This window comes from Macaca nemestrina, chromosome 12 (assembly GCF_043159975.1).
Source record: "Macaca nemestrina isolate mMacNem1 chromosome 12, mMacNem.hap1, whole genome shotgun sequence".
Classification (NCBI taxonomy): domain Eukaryota; kingdom Metazoa; phylum Chordata; class Mammalia; order Primates; family Cercopithecidae; genus Macaca; species Macaca nemestrina.
Window position 1 is genome coordinate 6523029 of NC_092136.1, and position 12974 is coordinate 6536002.

Consider the following 12974-nt stretch of genomic DNA (forward strand, 5'->3'; position numbering starts at 1 on the left):
TCCTCAGGTGTGTCATCTGCCTGAGCGTTCATTCAGCTGATTCACATACATGAATACCAAAATATCCCCGTTGCTGAAAATGACAGGGGAAAAAACCCAACTAATTAAAGATAGATAGATGTTTGACATTAGAGATGACATATTTCTTTATTTTCTTTTTTTTGTTTGTTTTTGTTTTTTTGAGATGGAGTCTCACTTTGTTGCCCAGGCTGGAGTGCCGTGCCCTGATTTCAGCTCACTGCAACCTCCTCCTTCTCTGTGTTCAAGCGATTTTCTTGCCGCAGCCTTCTGAGTAGCTGGGACTACAGGTGCCTGCCACCATACCCAGCTAATTTTTGTATTTTTAGTAGAGATGGGGTTTTCCCATGTTGGCCAGGCTGGTCTTCAACTCCTGACCTCGTGGTCCACCCACCTCAGCCTCCCAAAATGCTGGGATTACAGGCGTGAGCCACTGTGCCTGGCCTAGAGATGACATATTTCAAGACCTTGGGTAGCCTACTAAGCTGTTGTATCACTGTAGCATGTAGCATGGATTTTTCTTGTTTTACAGTGCTATAGAATGTAACAGGCATTAAATAATCTCTCTCTTTTTTTTCTTTGAGATGGAGTTTCGCTCTGTTACCCAGGCTGGAGTGCAATGGCACGATCTCAACTCACTGCAACCTCCGCCTCCCGAGTTCAAGGGATTCTCTTGCCTTGGCCTCCTGAGTAGCTGTGATTATGGGCATGTGCCACCACGCCTGGCTAATTTTTTTTTTTTTTTTTTTAATTTTTTAATTTTTTTTAATTTTGTATTTTTAGTAGAGACATGGTTTCACCTTGTTGGTCAGGCTGGTCTTGAACTCCTGACCTCAGATGATCCGCCCGCCTCAGCCTCCCGAAGTGCTAGGATTCCAGGCATGAGCCACCATGCCTGGCCAGAATTTTATAATTTTGTAACCTGTGTATTTGATGTAAGTGCTGAAGCATTGGAGCATTATTCATAATGTTTATAATTGACATGTAATAATTGTACATATGGGCCGGGCGCGATGGCTCACACCTGTAATCCCAGCACTTTGGGAGGCCGAGGCAGTTGGATCACTTGAGGTCAGGAGTTCGAGACCAGCTGACCAACATGGTGCAACCCTGTCTATACTAAAAATACAAAAATTAGCTGGGCATGGTAGCGGGAGCCTGTAATCCCAGCTGCTCAGGAGGCTAAGGCATCAGAACCGCTTAAACCTGGGAGGCGGAGGTTGCAGTGAGCCGAGATTGCACCACGGCACTCCAGCCTGGATGATAGAGCAAAACTCAGTCTCAAAATAATAGTAATAATAATAATTGTTCTATTTATGGGGTATAAGGTGAATTTATTCCTTCTATCTGACTATAACATTGTACCAGTTGACCAGCCTCTCCCTGTCTCCCCTGCCCTCCCCTTGCCTCTGGTAAGCACTCTTCTCAACTTCTATGAGAGCAACTTTTTTAGATTCTACACAAGTGAGATCACATTGTTACTGTCTTTCTGTTTCTTATTTTGCTTAACGTAAGTACTCTCCTCTGGGTTCATTCATGTTGTCACAAAAGACAGAATTTCATGCTTTTATAAGGCTTAATAGTATTCTACTGTTTATATATACCACATTTTCTTTTTTCATCTGTTGATGGACACTTATATTGATTCTATAACCAATTGATGGCTATTGTAACTAGTGCTGCAATATACATGAAAGTGTAGATGTCTGATGTACTAATTTCATTTCCTTTGGATGTATTCCCAGTAATGGGATTGCTGGATTTTTTTTTTTTTTTTTTTGAGACTGAGCCTTGCTCTGTCTCCCAGGCTGGAGTGCAGTGGTGTGATCTTGGCTCACTGTGACTCTGCCTCCCGGGTTCAAGTGATTCTCGTGCTTCAGCCTCACAAATAGCTGGGATTACGGACGTGCACCACCATGCCTGGCTAATTTTTTTTCATTTTTAATAGAGACGGGGTTTTACCATGTTGGCCAGGCTGGTCTCGAATTCCCGACCTCAGGTGATCTGCCCGCCTCAGCCTCCCAAGGTGCAGGGATTACACGCATGAGCCACTGCACCAGCCTGGATTTTTTTTTTTTTTTTTAAACTTGCTTTGATGAGCAGGAGCTGGATCTTAATGGTAATTCTATTTTTAATTTTCTGAGGACCCAGCATACTGTTTTTCGTATCTGTGCTAACTTACATTGCCATCAACAGTGTGTAAGAGTTCCCTTTTCTCCACATCCTTGTCAGTGTTTGTTGTCTTTTATCATTGATAATAGCCAGTCTAATAATGACTAGTGATGTTGAGCATTTTTTCATATATCTGTTGGCCATTTATTTTATTTTTATTTATTTATTGAGACAGTGTCCTGCTCTGTCACCCAGGCTGGAGTGCAGTAACACAGTCACAGCTCATTTGCAGCCTCAACCTCCCAGGCTCAAGTGATCCTCCCACCTCAGCCTCCCGAGTAGTTGGGAGTACAGGCACATGCTACCTACCACACGTGGCTTTCTGGCCATTTATATGTCGTCTTTTGATAAATGTCTGTTGGGTCTTTTGCCTTGTTTTGTTACTGAGGGATGGAATCTTGCTCTGTCATCCAGGCTGGAGTACAGTGGTGCATTCATAGCTTACTTCAGCCTCAAACTCTTAGGCTCAAGCAGTCCTCCTATGTCGGCCTCCCAAGCTGGGAATATAGGCACACGCCACCATTTAGGACTAATTTTTTTTTTTTTTTTTTTTTTTTAAACAGGGTCTTGCTCTGTTACCCAGGCTAAAGTACAGCGCAGCTTTGACTTGCTGGGCTCCAGTGATCCTCTTGCCTCAGCCTCTTGAGTAGCTGGTGTCCATTTTTTAATTGGTTTTCTTTCCTTTCTTTGCTGTGAGTTCCTTGTATGTTTCCTATATTAACCCCTTAACTGATATATAGTTTGCAAATAGATTCTTCCATTCTGTAGGTTGTTTCTTCTCTCTTGTTTCCTTTGCTGTGCAGAAACTTTTTAGTCTGATATAATCTTATTTGTTTATTTTTGTTTGTGTTGCCTGTGCTTTTGAGGTCTTTTAAAAAAAATTCCTGGCTCAGACCAAGGTCATGAAGCTTTTTCCCTATGTTTTCTTATGGTAGTTTCATAGTTTCAGGTCTTTATGTTTTTGATCCATTTTGAGTTTATTTTTGTATATGGTGTGAAATAAGGGTCCAGTTTCATTCTTCTGCATGCAATATCCAGTTTTCCCAACACTGTTTATTGAAGAGACTGTCCTTTTCCCAATTGTGTTCTTGACGCTTGTTGAAAATCAGGTGGCTGTAAACGTGGATTAACTTGTGGGCTTTTATTCTGTTATACTGGTCTCTGTTTTTACACCAATACCATGCTGTTTTGGTTACTATGACTTTGTAGTATATGTTGAAGTTGGGTAGTGTGATTTCTCTAGCTTTGTTCTTTTTGCTCCAGATTGCTTTGGTTACTGGGGTCTTTTGTGATTTCATATAAATTTTAGGATTGTTTTTCCTATTTCTATGAAGAACGTCATAGGGATTGCATTGATGCATTGAATGTATAGGTTGCTTTGGGTAGTGTGGATTTTTTTTTTTTTTTTTTTTTTTTGAGACAGAGTCTTGCTCTGTCGCCCAGGCTGGAGTACAGTGGAGTGATCTTGGCTCACTGCCACCTCCGCCTCCTGAGTCCAAGCGATTCTCCTGCCTCAGCCTCCCGAGTAGCGGGGATTACAGGTGCCTACCACCATGCCCAGCTAATTTTTGTATTTTTAGTAGAGACAGGGTTTCATCATGTTGGCCAGGCTGGTCTTGAACTCCTGACCTCAGTGATCCGCCCACTTCAGCTTCCCAAAGTGTTGGGATTACAGGTGTGAGCCACGGTGCTTGGCCAGTATGGACATTTTAACAATATTAATTCTTCTAATACATGAACATGGGCTATTGTTCCATTTATTTGTGTCTTCAGTTTCTCCGATCAATATTTTAAAGTTTTCATTGCAGAAATCTTTCACCTCCTTGGTTAAATTTCTTTCTTTTTCTTTCTTTATTTCTTTTTTTTTTTTTTTTGGTAGTTATTGTAAACACGATTGTTTTCTTTTTTTTTTTTTTTTTTTTTTGGTCTTTTTTTTCCTTTTTGTGGAGAACGGGGTCTCGCTATATTACCCAGGCAGGTCTCGAACTCCTGGGCTCAAGCTATCCTCCCGCCTCTGCCTCCCTGAGAGCTGGGATTACAGGCTTGAGCCACCGCGCCCGGCCTGTTTTCTTGATTTCTCTTCCAGATAATATGCTATTAGCTGGCATGCAGTGGCATGATCACAGCTCACTCACTTCAGCCTTGACCTTCTGGGCTCAAGTGATCTTCCCACCTGAGGCTCCCATATAGAAATAATACTGCTACTGATTTTTGTATGTTGATTTTGTATCTTGCAATCTTACTGAACTTATTAGTTCTTCTAATAGTTTTTTGGTGGGGTTTTCTGTATGTTAGATCATGTTGTCTGCCAACAGGGATAATTTAACTTCATTTCCAATTTGGAGGCCTTTTCTTTCTTTCTTTTGCCTAGTTCTTCTGGCTATCAAGAGAAGCTGAAATGATTCATTTCAGTATTGATTAACAATTTCTGCAAAAGAACCTCTTTGGATGGGCGCGGTGGCTCACACCTGTAATCCCAGCACTTTGGGAGGCCAAGGTGGGCGGATCACAAGGTCAGGAGATCGAGACCATTCTGGCTAACACGGTGAAACCCTATCTCTACTAAAAATACAAAAAAAATTAGTCCGGTGTGGTGGTGGGCGCCTATAGTCCTAGCTACTTGGGAGGCTGAGGCAGGAGAATGGTGTGAACCTGGGAGGTGGAGCTTGCAGTGAGCCGAGATCATGCCACTGTATTCCAGCCTGAGTGACAGAGCAAGACTCTGTCTCAAAAAAAAAAAAAAGAAAAAAAAGAAAAAGAACCTCTTTATACTGCGTGTATTCCCTTAGTATTCTGTTTTAAGGAATCATGAGTTGGCAGTTAGTGATGCCTGCACCACTGGGTCTGGAGGGCAGAGGTGAGAATTCTGCCAGCGGGTACTTCCTGCTCTTTTCCGTTTCCTTCCTGTCATTGTGTTGAGTGTGGAATAAGTGTGTTGTTGTCACTGTATTTGAGATTTTGCTTGAGTATCTTGTACCTCTCATATATATATGTGTGTGTATGTGTGTGCGCGTATATTTAAATTTATTTATTTATTTATTGGAGACAGAGTTTCACTCTCGTCCCCCAGACTGGAGTGCAGTGGTGCAATCTCAGCTCGCTGCAATCTCCGCCTCACAGGTTCAAGCAGTTCTCCTGCCTCAGCCTCCTAAGTAGCTAGGATTACAGGCACATGCCACCATGCCCGGCTAATTTTTGTATTTTTAGTAGAGACAGGGTTTCACCATGTGGGCCAGGCTGGTCTTGAACTCCTGACCTCAAGTGATCTGCCTGCCTCGGCCTCCCAAAGTGCTGGGATTACAGGCATGAGCCACCACATCCAACCCATGCCTCTCATATTTAATTATGACTTATAAAGCTGTTATGCCAGGTGATAAAATTTGTGGTTTCAAAACTTCTTGTAAATCGTTGAGAGCTCCTGGGGTTTTACTTGGGAGGATATTTTTGACAAATTATATGATAAATTTTTTCTACCATTTCTGGCATTTCTTCCCACCAGATTTTGTTGTTCCTGATCATATTATTATTTGACTCATTGGTAACTGGCTTTTTTTCTAGGTGAGTTTCTCACAGTTTGGGTTATTGGTGCCAGTCACCTTACTTCATTTATTTTGACCGTCACTAAAAAATAATTGACAGTTTCTTCATTGAAACCTATTGAACAATAGAGGTAACAGGTAATACAAAACAGCTGAAGCGTTTCCAGGTCATGAGCTTGTTTCTGGCCAAGCTAGTCTGCCTTCCTTCTTTAGCAGTACGGGAATAAACTTTGAATCAGGTTACACAATTTAGAACAGTACTTCATCTGTTTGCTTTTGCATTTGACTGAGATTTCCAGAGTATGTGACCGGAAGAAAAACTAGGGCTTTTAACTCTGTTTTAATGCCTGTTCTGTTGCTTGGTAGCCAGAAACCCATGTTGGCTGTGACCAGACACGGCAGGGGGATTCTGATAAGCCACACAGTTGAGGCACCACCCCAAGTTTAGCAGAAAGGTTAAGGCTGTTTTTGGTTCCTTTGATCTACACATTGTCGGCCTGTTTCACAGCTTACTTTGGGAAAAACAAGAACTTTGGTTTCCCTTTTATTTTTGTTCTTTTTAACTAAGGTAGACAACCTTCTGGGAAAATAGATCCTGACTCTTGCTGTCTTGTTCCTAGAGACTCATGATGGTTTTTCATTTTAAGTAACCTTTGAAAAAACTTCTTAAATATGTCTTACTTAAATCTGGGAAAAATTGTTTGTGTTAGAAGCACATTCAAATTTTTTAATTGGTAAGAAAAAAATGAGATATGGTTCACATACCATACAGTTCACCCATTTAAATTGTACAGTCCAATGGCTTTTAGTGTAGTCACAGATACTTGTAGCTGTTACCACCGTCAGTTTTAGAACATTTTCATCTTTCAAAAAGAAACCTTTAGTTATCATCCCCTACCCTTAAGTACCCCCTCCTACCCCAGCTCCTGGCAGCCACTAATGGACTTTATAGATTTCCGTGTTCTGGACAGTTCATATGAATGGAATCATATAACATGTGGTCTTTTGTGACCGTCTTCTTTTACTTAGCATAATGTTTTTAAGTTTCGTGTTGTGGTATATATCAGTACTTCATCCTTTTTTATTAAAACTGTGGTAAAATAAGGCCAGGCATGGTGTGCCTGTAATCCCAGCACTTGGGGAGGCCGAGATGGGTGGATCACTTGAGGTCAGGAGTTCCAGAGCAGCCTGGCCAACATGGCAAAACTCCGTTTCTACCAAAAATATAAAAATTAGCTGAGCATGGTGGCATGAGCCTGTAATCCCAGCTACTTGGGAGGCTGAGGCAGGAGAATCGCTTGAACCTGGGTGGTGGAGGTTGCAGTGAGCTGAGATTGTGCCACTGTACTCTATCCTGGATGACAGAACAAGACCCTCTCTGAAATAAATAAATAAATAAAATTAAGTAAAATTATGGTAAAATAAGCAGCAGTAAAAATACCATTTTAACAAATTTAAAATTTATAGTTCAGTGGTATTAAGTACATTCACATTGTTGTGTTACCATCACCAGAATGTTGTCATCTTCCCAAACTGAAACTCTATACCCATTAAACTTAACCGACTCCCCATTTCCACCTAGTTACCCTTATTTTTAAAAATTCATGAGCTTGATCAGAATCTGTTTTCAGTTTTAAAGTTTTAAGCCACTAAGTTTGTAGTAATTTGTTATAGCAGTGATAGGACACGGAGACTTTTGTGTCATAGAGGTTTATAGAGAGTAGTCCTGATGGAAGGTGATTTTGCAGCTCCTATGACATTTTTCTTTTTTCCTCTCTCCTCTCCCCTCCCCTCCCCTCTCATCTCCTCTCTTTTTTTTTTTTTTTTGAGACGGAGTCTTGCTCTGTCTCCCAGGCTGGAGTGCAGTGGCGCGATCTCTGCTCATTGCAAGCTCCGTCACCTCCCAGGTTCACGCCGTTCTCCTGCCTCAGCCTCCCAAGTAGCTGGGACTACAGGCGCCCACCATCACGCCCGGCTAATTTTTTTGTATTTTTAGTAGAGACGGGGTTTCACAGTGTTCGCCAGGATGGTCTCGATCTCCTGACCTCCGCCCGCCTCGGCCTCCCAAAGTGCTGGGATTATAGGCGTGAGCCACCACGCCTGGCCTCCTCTCCTTTTTTTTGAGATGGGAGTCTCGCTCTGTCGCCTAGGCTGGAGTACAGTGGTGCAATAATGGCTCACTACAATCTCTGCCTCCTGGGTTCAAGCGATTCTTCTGCCTCAGCCTCCCAAGTAGCTGGTATTACAAGGTGTGTACCACCATCCCGTCTGATTTGTATTTTTAGTAGAGACAGGGTTTCACCATGTTGGCCAGGTGACCTCAGGTGATCCACCTACCTTGGCCTCCCAAAGTGCTGGGATTACAGGCGTGGGCCACCGCACCAGGCCTCCTATGACATCTTTAATGTGGCATGTGGTGCTCTTCAGCTTTGCCTCCTATCTCTTTGACAACTCTTTATGGTTAGTTATAAGCAAGGACTCTGGAGCCATATGCCTGAATTTGATTCCTTGCTTAGCTACCTACTTGGTGTGTGATTAGAGTATGGAGGTCTTCTGTTTCATCTGAAGGCCCTGGTAACCAGTTAATGTTGGAAGTTTTTTGAACAAGCTCCTAGTCAAAATCAGTTGACAGATCTTTAGTAACACTAGCATAGAAGATCTTGGAACTATTAATACATATCAAATGGAAAGCCCTAGAGAAGAACGTTTAAATATTGCCTCAAGATTTTAACCTGCTAATTATAGAAATATAATGGAGATTTTTGGATTCTAGAAGAATATGAGTTTGCAGGGATGCATCTGGGATGCCTTTCCCCTTCCCAGGACTGAGGGCATTTCTTCTTTCTTCTCTAAAGGAAAACAGCATGTGGAGGTACACACAGGCAAGTCTCGCTCTGTTGCCCAGGCTGGAGTGCAGTGGCGTGATCTCGGCTTACTGAAAGCTCCGCCTCTCCGGTTCATGCCATTCTCCTGCCTCAGCCTCCCAAGTAGCTGGGACTACAGGTGCCCGCCACCATGCCTGGCTAATTTTTTTGTATTTTTAGTAGAGATGGGGTTTCACCGTGTTAGCCAGGATGGTCTAGATTTCTTGACCTTGTGATCCACCCGCCTTGGCCTCCCAAAGTGCTGGGATTACAGACGTAAGCCACCGCGCCCAGCCCACACAGGCGATTTCAAAAACGCTTCCCCACCTCTACTCTAGAAATTAAATAGACAGAGAATTTGTCTGTTTTTAATGTGACTCATGGAGTTAAATTGGGAGAATAAATCGAGATAAGATGAGAACAGTTATTGTGTAACCCTGACTTTTCATCCATATTTATCCAAGAAGAGTGATTTAGCTCACCTGCAATACAGATACTTACTATCCTCTTATTTCTGACAGAGGCGGCCTTAGCAACATGCTGTTCCAGTGCTCCCTACCTGATACCACAGCCACCCTTGGCGATGAGCCTCGGAAAGTGCTCCTGCGACTTTATGGAGCGATTTTGCAGATGGTGAGTTGATAGGCTACTTTGGGAGGGGGGGGATCCTGTTAACATTTTAAATCTTCTTTCCTGAGATACCTTGGAAAGAGATTTTAAATACTTTAATGGTGTTACTAAAGATATTTAAGTATATTGCTTTTACTGTAATTGGGCTGCACAACTTGGTTTGCATTCTGAGTTAATTCCTGTTCTTTTTTAGTTATTATTTATTAGTAAACTAGTACAGGTATTCCCAGTTTCACATCCAGAGAAGGTACAACGTTGGTTAAATCTTAAATAGTGCTTGATGATTCTTGGTTCTACATATTGATTAAAATTTTCAGCTCAGATTTAGATTGTAAAGTTCTAATGTGGAGAAGGTATTGTTTTTATAACATAATCCAAAAGATTTTAGAGGATAGTCCCAGTTAACAAAGTATGATCTCAATGAAGCTGAATTTAATAACTATTTCTCTTGAGATTTCCTTAAAACTTTGAATTGTTTGTTATAGTCATAATCTTTCTAAAGTTTTATATTACTTAAATAATCTAATTCTTAATTAAAGTATCTATTGAATTATTCAGTTACAGGGTATCCCAGCTTGTCTGGGTTTATCATTAATACTATTAATGTCATGAATTTACTATTTCTTTGACCACAATAGAAATGTTAGGTTGATGTATTTTTTTTTTTTTTTTTGAAACAGAGTTTCACTCTTGTTGCCCAGGCTGGAGTGCAATGGCGCGATCTCAGCTCACTGCAACTTCTGCCTCCCAGGTTCAACTGATTCTCCTGCCTAAGCTTCCCAAGTAACTGGCGTTATGTATGCCACCATGCCTGGCTAGTTTTGTATTTTTTTAGTAGAGACGAGGTTTAACCATGTTGGTCAGGCTGGTCTCAAACTCCTGACCTCAAGTGATCTACCTGCCGTGGCCTCCCAAAGTGCTGGGATTACAGGCATGAGCCACTGCGCCTGGCCAGGTTGATATATTTCTGTGGCAGGATTTTTATTTTTTTATTTTTTTCCTGAGATGGAGTCTGGCTGTGTTGCTCAGACTGGAATGCAGTGGTGCGATCTCAGCTCACTGCAACCTCTGCCTCCTGGGTTCAAGCAATTCTCCTGCCTCAGTTTTCTGAGTAGCTGGGATTATAGGCACACCACCATGCCTGGCTATTTTTGTATTTTTAGTAGAGATAGGGTTGCACCATAGTGGTGGCCAGGCTGGTCTCAAACTCCTGACTTCAGGTAATCTGTCCGCCTCAGCCTCTCAAAAGTGCTGGGATTACAGGCGTGAGCCACCACACCTGGCCTGTGGTAGGATTTTGATATCTGTGTTTTTTTTTTTTTTTTTTTGAGATGGAGTCTCGCTCTGTCGCCCAGGCTGGAGTGCAGTGGCACGATCTCGGCTCACTGCAAGCTCCACCTCCCAGGTTCACGCCATTCTCTTGCCTCAGCCTCCCGAGTAGCTAGTATTACAGGTGTGCGCCACCACGCCCGGCTCATTCTTTATAATTTTAGTAGAGAGAGGGTTTCACCATGTTAGCCAGGATGGTCTTGATCTCCTGACCTCGTAATCTGCCCGCCTTGGCCTCCCAAAGTGCTGGGATTACAGGCGTGAGCCACCGTGCCCAGCCTTTTTTTTTTTGAAATGGAGTCTTGCTGTCACCCAGGCTGGAGTGCAGTGGTGCAATCTTGGCTCACTGCAAGCTCCGCCTCCTGGGTTCATGCCGTTCTCCTGCCTCAGTCTTGCAAGTAGCTGGGACTATAGGCGCCCACCACCATGCCCGGCTAATTTTTGTATTTTTAGTAGAGACAGGATTTCACCATGTTAGCCAGGGTGGGCTCAATTTCCTGACCTTGTGACCCACCTGCCTCGGCCTCCCAAAGTGCTGGGATTACAGGCATGAGCCACTACGCCTGGCCCTGATATCCTTTTTAATCTTCTTTGGAAGGGCCCATTTTATCTTAATGAAATAGAGTAGTTTTCAAGCTAAACTTTTTTTTTTTTTTTTGAGACGGAGTCTCGCTCTGTCGCCGGGGCTGGAGCGCAGTGGCCGGATCTCAGCTCACTGCAAGCTCCGCCTCCCGGGTTTACGCCGTTCTCCTGCCTCAGCCTCCTGTGTAGCTGGGACTACAGGCGCCCGCCACCTCGCCCGGCTAGTTTTTTGTATTTTTTTAGTAGAGACGGGGTTTCACCGTGTTAGCCAGGATGGTCTCGATCTCCTGACCTCGTGATCCGCCCGTCTCGGCCTCCCAAAGTGCTGGGATTACAGGCTTGAGCCACCGCGCCCAGCCTCAAGCTAAACTTTTTAGAAGACCGGCCTATTTCAGCTCAATCTAAAAAGCAGGTCGTATCCATATGATATTTGATTATATGTTTGGCAATATTAAAGTTCAAATTGGCAGTCTAGGTGTTAATTCTTAAAAAAATTGTCATAATGTGAAGAAACCCTTTTATTGGATAGCTTTTCCTTGACTCTGTCAAGCTGTGGAAATGGTTAAGATCTAAAAAATGTGGGGAACAAGTTAGTATGTTTGAAGGTACATAACTATTCCACACATGTGTACGCTTGTTGAGGATATCTATGGTCACTTTGTCATTAGGTGCAGATAGCTGGCATCCAGCTAGGACCACAATTGATGCTAACTGAAAACATAGACCCCTTGCTGTTAATACACAAGCAGAAAAGATTCTTGTGTTCACCATGCAGCTTGGGTTTTAAATTTAATCAAGTTGCAGTTTCAGAGTATAGTTTTAAAAATCTTCCATTGTTATTTTGGCACTTTTACTGATGTGCCTTTTTTTGTTTTGAGACAGGGTCTCACTTTGCCACCCAGGCTGTAATGTAGTGGCACAACCATGGCTAACTGTAGCCTCGACCTCCTGGGCTCAGGTGACCCTCCCAGCTCAGCCGCCTGAGTAGCTGGGACTACAGGAGTGAGCCACCACACCCAGATAATGTTTGTATTTTTTGTAGAGACAGGGTTTCACCATGTTTCCCAGGATGGTCTCAAACTACTGGGCTTAAGTGATGCGCCCGTCTAGTCCTCTCAAAATGCTAGGATTACAGGCATGAGTCACTGCGCTTGGCCTGGTATGTCTTGATAGTCATTTTTCCTTTGAGGACTGTTTAGATTCTGCAACAGTTAAGTCCCATTTCTGCTATTTTGTGTGTTTTGCATTTATACAACACTTTTAAAATAATAGCTGCTGAAATTACATGTGATATAAAACTATTGTTTAAATCTGATTTATGAGGCTTTCATTTCTAACTTAAATAAGAAGCATTTTAAATGTGTTACAAGGTGCTCCTCTGCGGGCTAGACTAACCTAGGAGTTCAATCCTGTGCTCTAGAGCAGTGCTACAGTGATGGGAGTAATGGAGTATTCTGCATCTGTGCTGTCTGATACACTCATCACCAGCCACATGTCAGTAATGAATATGTGGAATGTGGCAAGTGTGACTGTTGAACTGAATTTTAAATTGTTTTTAATTTTAATTAATTTAAATTAAAGTAGTGACATGTAGCTCGTGGCCACTGTGTTGGACAGCCCAGCTCGAGAATGTTCTGGTTTATTATATGAGTCACTTAGTAAAAGCCAGCTGCAGCATAGCCTACAACTTGGCAATTAGCCTTCCTCTAATAAAGATTCATTATCTTTATTATTATTTATTGTTAGTCTTTTTTCCATTTTGAAATTTTAGCATTGTGGAAGTAGTACCTGACAGTAGTTAAATACAGTAGAAATGTGTGGAAATAAAATTTGTTTGAAC

General features: G+C 42.5%; 1 protein-coding gene across 3 annotated transcripts in view; it reads left to right on the forward strand.

Moving 5' to 3' along the window:
• LOC105469700 (choline kinase alpha) overlaps nucleotides 1-12974 on the forward strand; it is a 72692-nt gene that overhangs the window by 15065 nt on the left and 44653 nt on the right. For all 3 annotated transcript variants that reach the window (XM_071074155.1, XM_011721103.3, XM_071074154.1), the window contains exon 2: nucleotides 9115-9226. In XM_071074155.1, coding sequence (XP_070930256.1) covers nucleotides 9115-9226 — 112 coding nt within the window. The remainder of the gene's footprint in view (nucleotides 1-9114; nucleotides 9227-12974) is intronic.